The sequence below is a fragment of the Stegodyphus dumicola genome, chromosome X1, assembly GCF_044657685.1.
Source record: "Stegodyphus dumicola isolate Sdum_Otavi_A_Nest chromosome X1, ASM4465768v1".
Classification (NCBI taxonomy): domain Eukaryota; kingdom Metazoa; phylum Arthropoda; class Arachnida; order Araneae; family Eresidae; genus Stegodyphus; species Stegodyphus dumicola.
The window spans coordinates 76,052,338-76,072,961 of NC_140780.1; the positions used below are offsets into that span (position 1 = coordinate 76,052,338).

Consider the following 20,624-nt stretch of genomic DNA (forward strand, 5'->3'; position numbering starts at 1 on the left):
CCAAAATTATACCCTTTTTGGCAATAATCCATAAGGTAGGGATTCTAAACTGGTAAAATAGAATCTCCTGCCTCAAGGAGGGAAATCTGCACATCATAAATCTAATAAAAACACAGATATTTTAAACCAAATAAAAATGTCTTCAAGATGCTTTTGTTCATGACCTTTATCTACAGTACTAATTAATGCTTCTATGACGTAACCTATGCCGGTGCTTGCATTTTGGGGGGGGGTCACTGTGCGGGTCAGGCTGCACGACATTTGTGCCTTTGAGAATGGATATCCCTTTTGAGGATAATATAATCTCTTTTGAGGATGGATGGTCATGCCTGTTGAAGGTATTCGTGGTTCATTTCTGTTTACTGTTACAACTTCGCTGAATCGAGATACTGTTGCTAGATGATACTACTCGGTCTTGATACTCTCGCTAGATATAAAAGTGCTCCCACTGCTTCCCTATACTTCCGATTATCGGGAAAAATGTCATCCTGGTTGTTTTGGTTCTTCGTAAAATTCGTAGTCATGGGTGTATAGCTTAGTTTCTTTGGTGACTCTCCGTCGAATTTTTCGATCATACTATTAATCTTGTTAGCTTGATGAAGTTTAAAGCTTCCGCCTTTATCTCTTTCGATTTCAATTCCTAGATATGTAGACACTTCTCCAAGATTTCGAATGTCGAAATATTCTTTGAGAATTTGTTCAACTTCTTGAATTGATTCACACTTGTCGCTTGCGACTAATATGTCATCAACGTAAACGATTATGTAAGTTCTTGCGTTTTTCTCGATTAGTGTGAAGGAACATGGATCAGCCTTTCCTTGAACGTATCCTTGTTTGCGCAGGATTTCAGCTATCTTGTGATTCCAGTTTCTGGCTGCTTGTTTTAGTCCGTAGATACTTTTATTCAGTTTACAGACTTTATTTGCTTCTGAAGCAGAGATGTAGCCTTCCGGTTGCTTCATATATATATATCTTCTTTCAGATCTCCATATAGAAACGCTGTTTTTACATCGAGGTGATTTACGTGCATTTTCCTTTGAGCTGCTATTGCCAAAATAGTCCTTATTGTTGTATACTTTACGACTGGAGCTAACGTTTCGTCGTAGTCGTGCCCAAATTTTTGGCAATATCCTTTAGCTGCTAAACGAGCTTTATATCTGATAATATTTCCTGAAGCATCGGATTTTGTTTTAAATGTCCATTTGTTTCCAATTGCTTTCTTTCCTTTTGGAAGATCGACTTGTTCCCATGTTTTGTTCCTCTTCAGTGCTTCCATTTCTTCTTTCGTAGCTTTTAACCACAGTTCCTTTTCTTTGGTAGGAAAAGTTTGAAGTTCTTCCCAGTCTTTAGGAACTTTTATTTCTTCATTCTTAGCCATGTGTGAGAATCTGTTTGGTGGGATTCCTTTAGTCGTTCTGTGGGATCTTCTCGGTAATGGGGGAATTTCTTCTGTTTCAATTACTTCCTCTGTAATATCATTTGGACGTGGTTCTGTCAATTTATTTTCTTTAAAAGGCCATTCTATTTCCTCATGCTGATCATTTAATTGACAAGGCATTTCTTCTTTTTTGTTTTCATCGAATATTACGCTTCTTCTGATCACGACGTTGTTTGCATGTGGCATGTAAATTCTATATCCTTTAGTACGGTCACTATATCCAACAAGAATTCCTTTTTCTGCTCTTTCGTCTAGTTTGCTTCTTTTCTGCTTTGGAACTCGACAATAAGCTGTGCTGCCGAAAACTCTGATATGGCTTAGGTTCGGCTTCTTATTAATCCATAGTTCATACGGTGTTTTTTCAACTGATCTTGATGGTAGCCTGTTTTGTAGATAGGTGGCTGTCATTATGGCTTCTTCCCAAAATCCTCTTTTGAGTCCTGAATCGAGTAGCAGGCATCTTGTCATTTCCATTGAGTATTGATTTTTTCTTTCTGCTCTACCGTTCTGTTGTGGTGAATATGCTACGGAGGTTTGATGTTCGATTCCCTCTTCCTTTCGATAGTCTTCAATCTCTTTGCTTGTATATTCTCCTCCATTGTCTGTTCTTAAGACTTTTGGCTTCTTTCCAAATTTGTTCTTTGTCATGGTTACAAATTGTTTTAACTTGGAGATAGCTTCATCTTTTGTAGCTAGCAGGTAGATCGTCGTGTATCTCGAATGATCGTCGATGAATGTTATGAAGTATTTCTTTCCTCCTAGTGATGTTGTACCGATTGGTCCACAAATATCTGAATGTATCAAGTCTAGAACTGATTTCGCTCTATAGTTGTTTAGCTTGGGATACGGCAATTCAGTCATTTTTCCTCTGATACAGCATTCGCATTCTTTTTCCTTTTTGGCTTCTCCGTCAATTCTTATTCCGGCTGCCAGGTCATCATTCTTTAGCCTCTTGATTGCTTCATAAGTTCTATGTCCTAGCCTTCTATGCCAAAGATCTATAGTATTTTCTCTTCTTTCTGCGGCTGCAATTTTGGTTGTTTTTCTTTGCGATTCAACTACGGTATATAAATTTCCTTCTGCTTTAGCAATTCCTATGGTTTTATTTTTCTTCTTTATTCTGCAAATATCTTCTTCAAATTCAACTGTAAATCCTTTCTTTGTAATTTTTCGTACGGATATCAATCCTCCTTCTAGGTCAGGAACGTACAGAACATCTATGAGTCTCACTTCTATTTCGTTATCTTCGTCGTCTGTACAGTATAAGTATCCTTCTCCTATACCTTCGGACTTCATCTGCGTGCCGTTAGCAATTGTTATCTGCTCAGTTTTGCTTCTATCCAATTTGGTGAAAAAGTTTGTTATCAGTCATATGACAAGTAGCACCTGAGTCAACTGACCAGTTTGAGTTTTGAGATTTTCTTTCTCTGGTGACTTCGAACGTGTAATTCTCATGATTCTTATTTTTGTTTTCATCTTCATGTGTATCCTTGTTTACAGCAACTTTCGTTTTCTGTTTATTTCCATAATTTCCTTTATTTGTTTGCTTTTCATTCTTGAAAAATGAGTTACTTTCGTTTTTATCTTTTTCTTTGTGGTTATTTAAGAATCTGCACTCTTTTTCTAAGTGTCCTATTTTTTTTGCAATAATTACATCTTCGTTGATTTAAATGCTTGAATTTTGTGTAAAAATTCGTTTTGAAGGCAGTCGTTTCTTCTGCTTGTGTTACTTCTTTTCTTCTCAGGCATTCGTCGATGAGTTTCGTTTTTACGTATTCCAGCGTTAGTTCTTCTGGGCGTGCTTCTAAGGCTGTAATGAGATTTTCGTAGCTTTTTGGTAAGCCGCTTAGTAAGAGTGCTGCAATGTGACTGTCCTTTATTTCTTCACCGATTCCTCGCAGTTCGTCTACGATTTCGAGCATCTTGTTGACATGTTCTTCAAGTTTGTATTCGTTTTCTGCTTTTAACGTATACAGCTTTCTCAGAAGGTAAAGTTTACTGGAAAGATTCTTTCTTTCATGTATTTTCTTTAATTCATTCCATATTTGTTTGGCTGTCGTTTTATTTCTTATGTGTACGATTTGGTTGTCTTCTACGAGTAAACTAATGGTAGCTTGTGCTTGTTCATCTCGTTTTCTCCATTCATCGTTTATTTCTTTTGCTGTATCATCTACTATTAAATCCCATAAATTTTCCTTTTTCAGGATCATTTCAAGTTTGTATTTCCATACTTGATAGTTGTTATTGTTTAGTTTCATGATCGAATATTTATTTTCGCAGCTAGTAGCCATTTCTGCTTCTGTATTTCGAATGCGCAGTACGCATAGACTCCAACTACTACGGATTCTCCGTAGTTTCTACGGAAATTCATGAAAAACTACGAGCTATGAAAAGTATGGAAAAAACTACGGATTTTACAGAAACAAGAGCAGGAGAACCAGTACGCAAAACGGAACCAACTAATTCATCCAATGATTGGCTGAATACTCGTGTTATCATATATCACGTGTTGAGTGCGTTCCTAGTTTTGAAGAATTAGCGTAGATCAGTAACTCCAACCGTTAATGACTTATCAATAGTTCCACCCAATTGTCTGTCTCCCAGGTTCCTTGCTGATGCGTGTTTAGGCTGCATTCGGCTGCATTGTGTAGTTTACGGCGAGAGCTTAGCGTGTGTCTTGTGAACTGTGAATCAGGTGAAAGATTTTTAATCATAATGCTGCCTCGAACGAAAAAGCCAAAATTATCAAAGCAGAAGTTTAAAGATTCATATTCTTCAGAATTTCCATGCATTAAAGCGTCCAAAATTTCTGTGAATCATGCACACTGCAGTTTATGCAACAAAGACTTCTCAGTTGCTCATGGCAGAAAAGATGACTGTAAACGGCATGTGTTTTCTCAAAAGCATATAGAACTTGGCACCGTAAAATCTAAAGAAATAACAAATTTCTTAATAAAAGATGATGAAACAGATCCTATAAAAGCTGAATGCTATTTTGTTCGTTTTTTAATTGAACATAATCTACCGCTTTCTGTTTCAGATCATTCCAAAGAGCTTTTCAAAGCAATGTTTCCGGATTCTGCCATAGCAAAAAAATTTAGCTGCAGTAATACCAAAACTGCTGCTATTGTGAAAACGCTTGCAGAAAATACTGTTGCTGATATTATAAAATCAGTGTGCAGTACATCATTTTCTTGCCACCGTAAAATCTAAAGAAATAACAAATTCCTTAATAAAAGATGATGAAACAGATCCTATAAAAGCCGAATGCTATTTTGTTTGTTTTTTAATTGAACATAATCTACAGCTTTCTGTTTCGGATCATTCCAAAGAGCTTTTCAAAGCAATGTTTCCGGATTCTGCCATAGCAAAAAAATTTAGCTGCGGTCATATCAAAACTGCTGCTATTGTGAAAACGCTTGCAGAAAATACTGTTGCTGATATTATAAAATCAGTCTGCAGTACATCATTTTCTCTAAGTACTGATGGAAGTAATGATAACAATGATAACAAACTGTACCCATTGGTTATAACATACTACAGTAAAGAAAAGGGAGTGATAATTACTTCATTGATTTCTATTTTAGAATGCACGAATAATACAGGAGAAGGTATTTTTAATTGTATAAATGAAAACTTTAAAAACAAAGGTTTAGAATGGAAAAATTGCTTATCATTTTCTTCAGATAATGCTAGTAATATGATTGGAAAGTTTAAAGGTGTAGCATCATTTATCAAATTGATCAACCAAGTATAATCAACCAAGTATAATCACTCGAGGTTGTCCGTGCCACCTCTTGCATATAGATGCAAAAAAAGCTACTGAAAAATTAATTGGCTCAGAAATTGAAATGTTGATAATAGATATATATTTTTACTTGGAGAAAAGTTCGAAACGGAAGCATAGCTTCAAAGTTGCTCAACAAATTTTGGGACAGAATGCAAAATCTCATAAAATTTTGAAATGTTGCAGTACGAGATGGTTGTCTCTTTTAGAATCTATAACAGGGATTTTGGAACAGTGGGATGCTGTGATAATTTTTTTTGGAGATAAACCAGATAACAGTGAGAATGAAGGAAAGAGATTGCAAAACATTAAAAAAATTTTACAGTCACCGACCACCAAATTGTACTTGTTATTTTTGAAAAATACTTTGCCTTTGTTTATAACAGTAAATATTAATTTGCAACAACAAGCTCCTTATATACATAAATTGAGAAGAGAACTTTTTGAACTTTTAATGAATTTATTTGTTAGATTCGTAAAACCATCAGTAATTTCTAAAGAAAATGAAGATGTTACTCTAACGTCTATTCCATTTCAGAAGTATAGTAAACAAAAAGAAAATGAAAATTTACTGATTGGTGCAGAAACAAGACTATATTTAAAAAATGCCAAGTTGAATGAAAGTGAAGTGAAATCATTTTTCAATTCTGTGCGAGCTTCTTTTGTAACTGCATGTTCATATATAATTGATAAATTTCCACTGAGTGATCCATTTCTAAAACATGCTGAAGTTGCTGACATCAACTTGAGAACTGAAGTCTCATTTTCATCTGTTCTTTACTTGATGAATACTTTTCCATCCATTATTGATGAAAAATGTCTTAATTAAGTAGAAATTGAATTTTCCATGTATCAAGTAGATGATTTGAAAGAAATTGTAGATTTGCGTATTGATATAGCATGGGGAGAAATTGCCAAATTAAAAAATATGAATGGGTGTATTAAATACAAAGTATTGCCTTCTGTAATGCTTGCTGTCTTAATAATACCTCATTCAAATGCAGCTTGCGAAAGAATTTTTTCTATTGTTAAAAAAAATCAGACGGAATTTCGACCAAATTTAGGTCTTAAAACTCTTGAAGCAGTTTTGATTGAAAAAATAAATATGCAGGCAAATGAAGAACTGTGTTATAAAAAAACATTCTCAAAATCAGAACTTAAGCTTGCTAAGCATGCTACATATAAATCTTTGCATTCATAAATTATGCATATTTTGTTTAATGCTTATATGTATCATTCTTGGTTATTTAAATTTTATTTCCCTGTAGAAATCATATCCAGAATAAAGATATGATTTATAGCTTCTGATTTTTTCTATGATTAGTAGTGATTTGAAGTACTTTTTATTAGTGAATGCTTGAGGAGTTAAAAGAAAATTTCTAATTAAATGTGCATATAATTTACAAGGTATATTTTTAATTATTCAGTTTTATATGTATATGGATTTTAAATGTAATAAAATTGATTACAATTAATTATTAATTTAAAATTAATGAATGGTTAATTACAACATACGCTACGCGCACATTTTCAAAGTTGTAAAAATGTTGTTCGCGCGTTGACTACTGACAAGGTTTGCTGAAGGTTGGAGTCTATGAGTACGCAACTATGCAGTTTTGTTTCGCTTTTGAAGACAGGCTTGGCTTTTCCTTTTTCGGATTATCCAGCGATAATTTATGGTAAATTATCTTTTCTGTTTTTTATTCTGAATGGCTTATCTCGATGTATTTTATGCGTTTAGTTGAAGTAAACATATTTTCGGTCTCGTAATCTTTTGTTGAAGGTATTCGTGGTTCATTTCTGTTTACTGTTACAACTTCGCTAAATCGAGACGAGCAGATGAATAAAACAGAATTAAAGTTCTTACCTTAATAAAGTGTAATCCAAGCTGCGGAGGTAAGGAACGCGATCATTGTATTAGCAAACACAAAATAACATATTTATTAGGTATTAGAAAAAAATATCTAGAGATGATTACAAGCGTTGTTTACTGTCCATTGCATAATGCGAGAAGTGAGTCATACAAGGAGAGAATGTTTCTCCTTGTTTTTTGGATCAACTCCAATCACAGTTAGCGGGGGGGGGGGGAGTTGTACAGCCTCATCGCCTCCATTATGAATTGCTCTACAATGCCATCAGATGCTGAAAGCAGTTTGTTGTTTTTCAAGTCTAAGGAAAAATTGTATTTCCTTAAAAAGTCCAATCCGAGTATGCATGGATCTGTGATATCCGCCACATAAGCCGTGTGATGGTAGGCGGCATTTCCAAATGTGATGCTTACGTTTAACTTCCCAGTTATGTCGATCTTATTACCAGACGCAGTCTGAAGGGTAACACAGGATGGCGTCCAAATAAGTTTATCTTTAAACTGTTCAGCTAAATCTTTCCTAATGATGGTAACATTAGCTCCTGTGTCAATGATCATATTGCAAGGAACTCCATCGATATTCCCATTAATGGACATTCCTTTACTGTTGCCACTCACTGTATAAATTTTAAGCACGTTAAAACAAGGTTTTTCATTATCTGGCAACCTCCGTTCCTCGATATGGTCACTAATTTGTTTACTGCGTCGTTGCTGGGAAATGGTCTTATTTTCCGTACCTCGGGGTGTTCTGCAGTTTCTTCGTATGTGGCCTTCAACTCCGCAGTTCCAGCACTTTAGAATTAGTTTCTTTTCACTTCTGTTCCGTCTCAAGCCACTGACTTGTCTAGTAAAATCATCTGCTTTATATTCCGTACCCTGGGGTGTTCTGCATTTCCGTCTTAGGTGACCTTCACTACCACATCTCCAACACCTTAGAGTCACTTTCTTCTCGCTCCTACTCCGTATCAAAGCGTCGACTTGTCTGGCTAAATCATCTAAACGAGCCATCAGTTGATCCACTGGCTCATGGACTTGCACAGCTCTAACTGGGTAGCGATCGCTACTAGTTGCTTGCTGGGCTGCCTCGAACTTCATGGCGTACAACAGAGCACTTTTTATGTCCTTTACATATGCCATTCGAAGAGCTTTCTGTATTTCAGGGTCCCGGATGCCATCGATGAAATATTGCAGGGACAGGATTTCCCTTGTTTCTGTCGGGCACTCCGAAAAGGCGTGATGTGACAGCCTTTCAACATCCGTGGCGAGCTCCTGAAGTGTTTCGGTGAGCTTCTGTTGACGGGATTTTAATCGGAACCTGTTGTAGTCTTTTAAACATTTCTCGCCGAAGTGCAGCTCCAAAGTGCCGGATAGAGCTTCGAAATCTAGCCTTTGATTTTCGGGAAACGTCTGCAGGATATCCGCTGCATCTGCTCTCAGAGAAGCGGCGAGATGACAGGCCTTAGCTTGGGAGTCCCATCCATTCGCATCCGCAACGATAGAAAACTGGGTCTTATACACTTGCCAGGATGTCTTCCCATCATATGTGGATAGCTTCAGAGATGGACGACCAGAGATGGACCGTCACTACCAATTTTTTTTAAGTTTCCATTTCTTTGGCAACTGCAGAAACTCTCTTCAATTTGTTGTTGGACGGCCGAAACTCTTCCTTCGACTCGTTGCTCCACAGCCGACACTCTATCTTCTATTTCATCTTTGACAGAAGAAACCTTTTCTTCAATTTGCCCGACTTTATCTTCGACAGCTCCTATTCTGTCTTCCATAGCCTCAAATTTACTTTCTATTATGCAGGTTATTTCTCTTTTCATTTCATCTTGACCTGCTTCAATCTTTTCTTGTACAGCTTTTATATCTTCTTTAAAAGTTACTTGACCAGCTTCCAACTTTTCGTGAACGGCTTCCATTTCCTTTTTAACGGATTCTTCCATCTTTTCCTGACCAGATTTCATATCATATTTCATTTCTTCTTTAAATGCAGCAAAGGCTGATATCAGCTGTCTTAACTGCTCTTCCATCGCTCTTGTGATTTGGCATTCAAACCCCACTCCTGATACCAAAAATTGTTGTGTGCGTACGGGTTCGTTATGAAATGAATGCACAAGTCTGATGCAAAATGAACAAAAATTTATTATTATCACAACAAAAATGCTTAAATCTTCTCAAATTATCATGCAGTATTACAATATCTCACAGTAGTAATCTTTTAACTACTCAAATGTCCAAAAGAACGTAATTCAAAACAGCCGCGAATTCGCTACAATCAACAAGAGCAATTTTCTAAACAACAACAAACTAAGCAACTATTACGAACTGAGAGGTTTTCCTCCTTTTATAAGATTTTAAAATCACGCGCTAGAATTTTCCAGTACTTTCTCGAAATCAAAAAGAGATATTTATTTATTTAATGCACACGCTCTTGTATTTTCAATTTTCCGGCTTAGATTTCTTTTAATATTCGTCACGCGCTGCACTGCGCGAGAAATAAAACCATTTAATTTATAATTGAACTAACATTAGCTTTTTAAATACCAAATTCTATTTTACAAATGCTGCATATTTTACAAATTTTACAAATGCAAATTAAAATTTTTAGAACTTCTTAGACAATTTCTCTATTTTTGTACGAGCTTTTTATTAGGTCATTATTGTAAAAATGCCAAAATTATATCCTTTTTGGCAATAATCCATAAGGTAGGGATTCTAAACTGGTAAAATAGAATCCCCTGCCTCGAGGGAAATCTGCACATCATAAATCTAATAAAAACACAGATATTTTAAACCAAATAAAAATGTCTTCAAGATGCTTTTGTTCATGACCTTTATCTACAGTACTAATGCTTCTATGATGTAACCTATGCCGGTGCTTGCATTTTGGGGGGGGGTCACTATGTGGGTCAGGCTGCACGACATTTGTGCCTCTTTTGGTAAATTGTTTTTTTTTTTTTTTTTTTCTGTTCATTCTTCTGTCAGCATTTGTAGTTACTGCCCTTGAGTTTCTTTTTATATCACTTTTATACACTTTATATATATGAATCCATTGTACAGAGAATAAATTACTGCAGTTAAAATATTTTATACATTAATGCAAAGAAGGTCCCTTAGAAAGTCTTCTAAAGCAAGTCTCCTTTTAGGCAGCTAGCCATCGCCTGCTTTGCTTTTTTAAAAATGCTTTGCTAATTTAAAAAAAACTACTCATGCAATTTTTACAAAACTTGGCACTTTGGCTTAATTTGAGTCATAGAATTGAAATATAGAAAAAAAAAAAATCGGTATGTCATTTCAGAAAAAGTCTGATTTTGTATCAAAATAGCTATGCTAGAACAATGCTATATATAAATATCAAATATTCAAAAATGAGACCACAGCTTTTTACTTGTAATCGAGTTTTGACAAATGATTTTATGAAACCCTGAAAGGTGAAGCAACATTTTCAGAATGTTCAGCCTCACTGAGTTTAAGTATGTTTTTTTTTTTTTTAGGTATCTTGAGACTGCTTCACAAAAGTTACTGAGCTTCTTATGAATATAAATGCAAAATATGTTTTCTGCAAAATGACAATGTGTTGACTTGAATCACTATGAATTCCATCCCTTTGTACACTGCCCAGGGGGAAAAAAAATTGACAATTCTATATCTCCCATTCTACTGGGCCACTTGACGAAATTCAAATTGCATTTTTCATGCCTTGCAAGTGTGACGTATGATAGATATTACATTTATATACAGCATTATTCTAACATAGGTATTTTGATGCAAAGTTGGACTTTTTCTGAAATGACATGCCAATTTTTTCTATATTTTGATTCCACAACTCAAATTATGACTAAATATTAGGTATTGTAAAAATTGATGCGAAATTTATAGAGAAATTAAAAAATTTAACTTTGCACTTTTTTTCATTTTGCGCCAAGAATAATTCACTTGGAGAACTTCTTAATTTATAGCAACCTATTTTCCTTTCCTTTTTTTTATTGTACCTCAGTAGAAAAAGTCATCTTTCATTACTTTCAAGTTATTTTAACAAAGTAGTTAAACCGCATTTGACATTATTATCGCTTATAATGAATATGCCAAATTTCAAAATGTGCCGATATGTAAATTCATGTATATTTTAGGAAATTTTGAATAAAAAAACACTATTTTTTTTGGCAGGTATGTGTAGAAATACATCTACTTTAAGATGTTAAAATTTTGATAGGTTATAGTACAAAACGTTTTTTTGAAAAATTTGTAAAAAATATTTAAAAATAAATCATACAAAATGTGTGAATTATATCTGGATTAAGTCTAAATTTTGAATTCTGGAAAAAGGAAACTAGTAATTTTAATAAAAAAAAGAGATATAAGTAAATATATATCAAATTCAATTAACATAGAGGAGCTAAAATTTTGAGAGCTAATTTAAAAAAAAAAAAAAACTGCTCATGCAATTTTTACAACACTTGCACTTTGGCTTAATTTGAGTCATAGAATTGAAATATAGAAAAAAAAAATCGGTATGTTATTTCAGAAAAGGTCTGATTTTGTATCAAAATACGTATACTAGAACAATGCTATATATAAATCTAAAGACATATAAGTTGCACTTGTGCTGTGTACATAAGCCTATATGGGTAAATATTACTAAGCTAGTGAAAAAGAAATTCAGTATGAATAATTTGCAAGGGTGTTTAATTCCTGAGATTAATTTTTACCAACTTTTTATGCATTTTTATGTTTATAATTTTTTTAAATGTTCCTGTACTTTATTAATTTGCAAATATAGAATCATGTATATTTTAAGTTTTGATTTGTTATTAATCTGCAGTATAACGCGATTATTAATGTGGAACAGATTAGATAATAGAATTATTTTTTTGAGAAATTTCAACTTATTATAGTTATCAAAGAAATATTCTGACTTGAAGAATAGTAAAAATGCCTATATTTTTCAACTGTGTATGCTAGGCTCAGTATGTGTCACTCTTGAATTGATTCACATGTGGGTGATAATTGTTCATAGCTGTTTGTGCAGTTTTCAAGATGAACACACACACACACACACACACAAAAAAAAAAAAAAAAAAAAAAAAGAAAGAAAAAAGAAAATAAAGAAAGAAACTCGCATGTGAGAATAAAATAGGAAACATTTTCCTTAGCTAAAATATTTTACATGTTTTCCACAGAAGTACCAGGTAAAATGTATAGCAACACTAAATTTGCTTTTTGGTAATAATATTAAATATTTAATAAGGAAATATAAACAACATAACATCCAAAATTTTCGAAGGACTAAATATTAATATGTATGTGTACTTACCACTTTTCAGGATGCCAAAGTCATGTCATGGTGGGATTATGGTTATCAGATTACAGCAATGGCTAATCGAAGTATATTGGTGGACAACAATACCTGGAATAATACTCATATATCTCGAGTTGGACAAGCAATGGCTTCTTCAGAGGAAAAAGCTTATGAAATAATGAGGGAACTTGACGTGAATTATGTTTTAGTTATCTTTGGCGGTCTTACTGGATATTCATCTGATGGTAATTGTTTTAAAATGCTTGTTGCAAAATGTTCATAAACTTTTGTAAAGTTTTCCTCTTTTTATCTCATACACAGCAAATGTTGAATTTAGAAGTCGAACAACAAAAATCAAGCAATCATTTTGTTGTTTGACTTCTAAATGAATACTTGTTTGGTGTGTTATTTTTACCTAAACAGCAAATATGTTTTGCTCTAACGTGCTGAATTTTATTTCTATGTGTGAACACTTTAAAATACAAATATTAGTAATTTTTTTAAGTTTTTCTTTTTTTCATTACTAAATGAAGCACTGTGTCATACATGACACACTCATTACAATGAGTGATAACGGCTCTTTAGTTTTCCCTTTATGTATGCTATCAGTATGTGTGTAAATTTCAGATGCTCAACTGAAAATATTGCAAATAATTCAGGGGGTATTTTTGTAATGACCTGCCCAAAGAGTGCTTTCTGGGATCAAGTAAAAATAGTTTTAATGTAGTGCTGTTATTTTTTTCAAGTGTGTATTTATCATTCATTTTTCATAACAATTTCTTAACCCTTTGGCAGTGATTAAGCAATTCATACTTTGCAAATGTACACAAAATCTGTCGGTCATAAATTTGCGATGCTTTTTCTGTTCATTTGTACCCACTGTGGTGCGTCTAGAATGTAAGCTGAATTCATTCATGACCATCAAAAGGTTAATACTATATTCGAATAGTGGCAAACTTCTACACCTCTGAAGGCCTATTTAAAATGAAGGCTGGCTCCATAGGTCACACAATATGTTTTGTTTAGTATTTAGAAGAGCATTTTGAAATGATAGTCATTCTGTATATATTAATTATGTGCATGTTTATCTAATATCTCTATAAAGTTAAAAACATCATTAAAATTTTTTCCAATGGCAGAATGAAAAATTTTAAGTGGTAGCTGTTCAAAATTATTAATTCATTGTCAGCCACATGCTGTCATTACATCCTTGAAATTAATGGCAGTTTAATGTTTAACGGTAGTTTGATATGTTCATTGCCTAGTGCGATTGAGTTGAGTTTCTCACGGGACCAAATCTTTTTGGAGGGGGCAACTAATATTCAGGCAATACATACCAACAAAATCCCTTAAATATGGTATAAAATCTATTCGAACTGTGCTCCTACGAAGGATACACGTGGTCTGCAAAAATATTTTCTGGGAAAACGGAAGAAAGCAAGTTGGCATAGCTGAATGAACTTGCAGATAAATTACTAAATGAAGGACAGACTTTGTTTGCCGACTACTTTTACATGAGCTATGTCTTAACTTAGATTTTTAATTTTTAAAATGCATGTCATTGGAACTGTACAGCAGAACAAAAAAATTATGCCGCATTTTGTAATGTCGTACCCATTAAAGAAGATGAATTAATAGCATGAGAAGATGACAACAGTATTGTGGTGCTAAAATGGAGAGATGTTCATGATGTTAGAATATTATCGACAAAACATGCCATTATGACTTCAAGCTCAGATTCTACTCACTGCGTGTGTCCTCCGAAACAGAAATTTTTGGCAGTAATGCCATATAATAATAGAAAAACTGGTATCGATATAGGAGCAACCATATGTCATATACTACAATAGTATGGAAATACATCAAGTGGTATTGGAAACTGGCACTACATTTACCCTTAGGAACAACTATAGAAGATGCTCATATCATATACCAGAGAGCCACAAATAAAAAAAATACAGATAAGAAAATTTCGGGAATTTCTCATTGCGAAATTATTTTCCTGGGAAAATACTTTGCCTGACAATTATAGAAACAAAACGAAGAAAGTGTTTCACCATTTAGAGATTCATAAGAATCAACAGGAGAAACCTATAAGAAGGATGTACAACACCCAATATTACCAGAAGAGGCAAACACCAGGAAATTAGAAAAAATAAAATTTAAAGAAAAAAAAAAAAAAAAACTACGACCCCTTGTTCCAACTGTCCAAAATCACCTTAGATGTGTTTACACTGTTTTAACAAATATCATGTGCCGTAATATAGCGTTCTAATTTTATCCTAAATATAAGGTATAAAAAGTATAGTATAATATGTATCTTTCACATATTTTTATGTTGTATATTCTATATTTATATTTCTGTTTGTATTCCATTATGTATCTTATAAAAATCCAGCTGAAAATCCGATAAAAAGATGGATTTATAAGCCACCATTCAATGCAAATAGACAAATTTATTTATTATATATATTAATATGAGGCTTGGTGGGCAGCAGCGTCACAGGTCCGGGGTTCGAACCCTGGGCTGGGCAAGGTCAACTCGGGCTTCCCTTGATTTCCATCCCTTGGATCGTTAAAATGAGTACCAAGTTTGCTTGGGGGCTAAATACTGGGGGGTCCTGCGACAAGCTGACCACTTATTCAGGGCATATGCTTATACATCTCAGGGCCCACGGTCAAGAAAGCAAATTTCAGGCAGTTAGCCTTCGAGGCTTTGCCATAATTAAATAACCTAACTCAGTTAAAGTAGCTGTTATTTGAAAACCATTTATTTTTTGGACTCAAAGTAGACTGACTGCATGATTTTTTACCTTTATCCGAAATGTTGATATGAGCCAGTTTCCCTTTCATTTCATTGTTATTTGTCCTATAAAGGGAGCTTACTGCATGAGTTCTTTTGGTTTTTCAATGTAAAGCGCTGTTATGAGCCATTCCCCCCCCCAGAAAATCTTCCACGAAATTTCTCCATTGGTATTGGGTCAATAGCACTTGTATGCCTTTTTTAAATCAATTCTCTCTCAAGTGGGTGTCATGTAAAAATAAGAGAAAGGAACACATTTAAAAAATGTATTAAAAAGAGAAATAATTTATTTGCTTGGAAAGCTCTTATTCCTTAAAAAAAAAGTATCAAACATCACCTAAGTGAGAGAAAACTGAATATATATCAGCCATTTTATTAGTGTAGCTTCTGGGTATCAATGTGCATCAAAGTGACAATCGGTTTTGTGCCCTTTATACTGTAAGAGTACAAGTGTTATACAACATGTCATGTAATAATTTGCTGTCTAGATTCATATAATCAGGTGTGTAACCTTACACACCTCATCATATTCCAAAATATAATAAATTTTTGAAGTCACACTTCCTGTGTATTTGAGATCACGTTAATCCTTAGATTTCAGTTTGATGTTAAAAACGCATGCTTACCGAAAGCAATGCTGCATCACCAAATTAGTTTTAAGGTACGTGAGTGTTACCCAAAGTATAAGGAGCTAATCCGCGATTGGTTAATTTGACATTGTTACATAACATAGAAGATTCTCTAATTTGGAAGAACAGATGAATTTAGGAGAAGAGCACCAAATCTAGAATGTTAATTTTGAGGTTGCCAATTGTTTTTAAAACAGCTATTGTATTTTCTTATAACATGTGTTGCATGTTATTTCTTACATGTCCCCCCCTTTTCAAAAGAAAGGTTGGGAGAGCAAGGTGGCAGGAAATCATTAGTGAATTAGCGAAGAAAGAGAAAGTTTATTATACGAGGAAAGACATGAGGAATCATCAAGGACATAGCCTACAGGTTTTCCTATGCCCCCTCGTGATTCATGACCTTTCTCATATACAGATTGTGAAATGTGTAACATATAATTTACACTATTACAATAACAATTTCTAAATAAACTAACTAAAATTAAGGCTAGTATAATTTTAGAAGTGCTTTAGTCCTTTGAAAAAATGTCCAGTGTCTTTGAATGTGCAATGAAAATTTTGTAAAATTTGTTGACTAAAGTAATTCCACCGGGTAAATGTTCAAAGTTCACTAAAATTCTTTAAAATAAATGTTCACATGTTTTTCATAAGGTAATGTTTACTAAAAAGTCTCAAATCCTAGTTGATGAAAACATTTCCATTATAATACAGATTGAGTTGTCAGCTTTCATATAGAAATGTACATAACATAATAATATAATGCAATAATAATATAATAATATAAACACATAATAATATAAACATAATAATATAATGCAATACTAAATAATACTTTGAATATTATTTTGGCATGCCCTTTCCAACAAAATCAGCATATCACCTTGCTGATGGGGGTGCTTAAGTACAATAGTTCAAAAATCCTCCTTTCCTTAGAAAAAGTAACTGGTTTTTGGTATTGTATAATTGTCAGTTTTCTATCTCAAAAATGTTTCATATTACTCAATAATAATACAACATTATACAAAATTAAGACTGAAATTAAAGACAACTTGTATAATCAAGTTAGTCTTTTTTAATTTTGGAAAAACATAATTAAATATTACACTACAATAAGAAGAAAGAAAATTTTTGTTTTAAAATTTGAGTGTGTGTGGTAGCTCTTCTGTGCTAAACTGTGGTCAGAGGTAAGAATATAGAAAAATGCAAGTCAGTCTCATGGCCATAGTTGAATCTTCTAACAACAAACGGGGGGGGGGAGATTTAGGGAGGTGTTAGGAGTGTTCTAGGGGGACAGCGGGCAAGTGCTACCACTTCTTGTATCCTGCTTAAAGAGAGGATGCAAGAAGTAATACCCATAGTGTGAAACCTAGTGTTGGAAAAAAAAATAAAAGCATTTGTCTTTGAATGAAAAATATTGTATTGAATCCACATTTTTCAAAATGCGGTGGTACAGTTTATTCTGTCATCATCTTCTGGGCTATGGAAGACATGCTGAACAAATTTTGAATGGAAAACTCTGGGAAGAAGGAAAGGAGCCAGAATGGGAAAGGTCAAAATCAGGAAAAATAATTTGTCATAGTTAGGGTTTAAAGTCTAAATCAGATATTAAATATCATAATCTGGAAAAAATTAATGCAGAATTTTGCAAAATTAAAAATAAATTAATTTTGGACAGAGACAGGAATTCTACCATTTCTAATAGTTAATTTAAACACACTAGCTGGATTAAAAGGTCTGAGTCTTGTAGAATGAGCAATATCTGATTTCTTTTTAGTTAGAGGATTAGGCTTATCAATTTCAAAAGTAACTACAGAATATTGTTTTAAAATTTTGTAAGGGCTTGGAAAAGGATAGAGAGATTTATGGGTATTAGGATATTGAAATTCTTCACACATTACTAATCACCTATTTTAAAATTACTACATTTATAATGAGTATCACATTTTTCTTTATTTACATTGGATTTCAAATCCTGTGAACTTTTTCACGCAATTGAAACCTGGATCTCTTAACAGCTTTCGATAACAGTCATGGCTGGTGGCTAAGGTATACAGGTGAAGGCAACGAAACTGGATTTCGACAAATCACAAGTCTTTATTTTCACATGTATCCTTTAATTTGGCAGATACTTATTCAATCATAATTAAATATAATAAATTTCTATGTACATTGGCTTTTTAAAAAGAAATGACATAGTCAGGTAAGAAGCAAAGTGATGGGGATGTGTTAGCAGTGGCGAAGTTAACAAAAGAATTGTGTAATTTTTTGAGCCAAGAGTATTTATACCAAGTCTGTGATGTAAGTATAGCTAATCTATGATTGGCTAATTTGACATTGTTACATAATATAGAAGATTCTCAAATTTGACAGAACAGATGAATTTAGGTGGAGAGCACCAAATCTAGAGTTAATTTTGAGGTCGCTAATTGTTTTTAAAACAGCTATCATATTTTCTTATATCTTACATATATATATGGGAAGCTGATTCAGCAAATACCTAGTGAGGTGACGTCATCTGATGCTAGCATAGTGCAGCTTGCAGAGGCAGACGAGCACTAAACCTGCTGCGAACAAGGTTCCTTTGAGGCTTAGGTTCTGGGTCCAAGTGGACGATGCTTGTCTATAGCTAGCCATTGATGAGAATAGATGTAGTCTGTCAAGGCATGAGCTTGCATGCCTGTAGGACTGTTAGATACTGATAGTTTGCAAGAATTACTCAGTATTACATCAACTGTTGTGGACTTCCAAATCTTTGTGGGGTTACAGCTCTTTATGTAAATTTCATCTATCACCAGTAATATGTTCATTTTCAGCATTTTATTTTACTTTCATTCATATTAGTAATCTCATAGTAAGGTAGTTTAGTTATGTTTTAACTCATGCTGTATGTGCATTTTTCATGTTATGGGTAACCTCTCTCTCTCTCTCTCTCTCTCACACACACACACACATATATATATACACTGAAGTGACAAAAGTCATGGGATAGCAATATGCAAATATACAGATGGCAGTAGTATCACGTAGAAAATGTATAAATGCGAAGTGCTTTGACAGGGCTTTCATTTGTGTTCAAGTTGTTCATGTGAAGAGGCTTTGACGTGATTATGGCCGCATGACGAGAATTAAGACTTTGAACGCGGAATGGTAGTTGGAACTAGGCGAATGGGTCATTCCATTTCGGATATCGTTAGGGAATTCAACATTCCAAGATCCACAGTGTCAAGAGCGTGCCGAGAGTATCTAATTTCAGACATAACATCCCACCATGGAGAGCGCAGCGGCCGACAACCTGCACTTAACGACCGAGACCAGCGATGTCTGCATAGAGTTGTAAATGTTCACAGACAAGCAACACTGCATCAAATAACCACAGAAATCAATGTGGGATGTACAAGGGACGTGTCTGATAGGACAGTGTGGCAAAATTTGTCTTCCTTGGGCTATGACAGCAGAAGATCGACTCGAGTGCCTTTACTGACAGCACGACATCACCTGCAGCGACTCTCGTGGGCTCGTGAGCATATTGGTTGGTCCCTAAACGAATGGAAAACCGTGGCTTGGTCAGATGAGTCATGATTTCAGTTGGTAAGAGCTGATGGTAGGGTTCGAGTGTGGCGCAGACCCCACGAAGCCATGGACCAAAGTTGTCAACAAGGCACCGTTCAAGCTGGTGGTGGTTCCATGATGGTCTGGGCTGTTTTTACATGGCATGGACTCTGTCCTCTGGTGCAACTGAACTGATCATTGACTGGAAATAGATACCTTCAGCTACTTGGAGATCACTTATAGCCATTCATGGACTTCACGTACTCGAACAACGATGGGATTTTTATGGATGACAATGCGCCATGTCACCGGGCCACAATTGTTCGCGATTGGTTAGAAGAACATTCTGGACAGTTCCAGCAAATGATCTGGCCACCTAGATCGCCCAACATGAATCCCATCGAACATTTATGGGACATCATCGAGAGGTCAGTTCGTGCCCAAAACCCTGTACTGTCAACACTTATGAACGTCTATAGTGGCAGCATGGCTCAATATTCCTGCAGGGGACTTCCAATGACTTGTTGAGTCCATGCCACGTCGAGTTGCTGCACTTCACCGGGCAAAAGGAGGACTGACAAAATATTAGGAGGTATTCCATGACTTTTGTCACTTCAGTGTATATATATAATATATTCAGGAGCATGAATTTTGATGGCGTAGAAGTGTTGATCCATAATTGCAATATGTTGTTGCTACACACAAGTCGGCACATTTCCAAAAGGCTTACATTCTTGATAGATTTGCAGCAAAAAAGAAGACAGACTGCAATCCATCTAAGGCAAAGCATAGAAATAAAGGGCATAATGTTCAGGATGAAATCTTAAGTTAAACTGAGTTTCGGTTCTCAAAGCATTTTGATTGAATAGTTAATATTGCTGTAAAATTATTATTGGCTGCTTGAGTTTTAGTTCAATTTACATCACCAGAATTATGTAAGAGTGATATGACACAGATTTTTCTCGAAATGACGCAGTTGAAATAGATGCTGCTATTTTTAGAATAGAGAAGGGAAATTAATCTTTTACATATTCTTTATTTTTCTTACATTTACATATATATATATACGATTTTATTCATCACTTTTATATAAAATCACAAAAACATGAAGGAATTTTTTTTAAAGCATATGTATCTCGTCTCTGATATATAGAGATATCAGATATTCATAGAGTTTTTAACATTCAGAAAGTTCAATTTTGGTAAATTAAATTATAGTTTAATATGTAAAAAACCAGCAACTTGCAAC

General features: G+C 34.3%; 1 protein-coding gene across 1 annotated transcript in view; it reads left to right on the forward strand.

The window, feature by feature from the left end:
• Stt3A (catalytic subunit 3A of the oligosaccharyltransferase complex) overlaps positions 1-20,624 on the forward strand; it is a 98,928-nt gene that overhangs the window by 55,621 nt on the left and 22,683 nt on the right. The window contains exon 13 of the mRNA XM_035370581.2: positions 12,420-12,639. Coding sequence (XP_035226472.1) covers positions 12,420-12,639 — 220 coding nt within the window. The remainder of the gene's footprint in view (positions 1-12,419; positions 12,640-20,624) is intronic.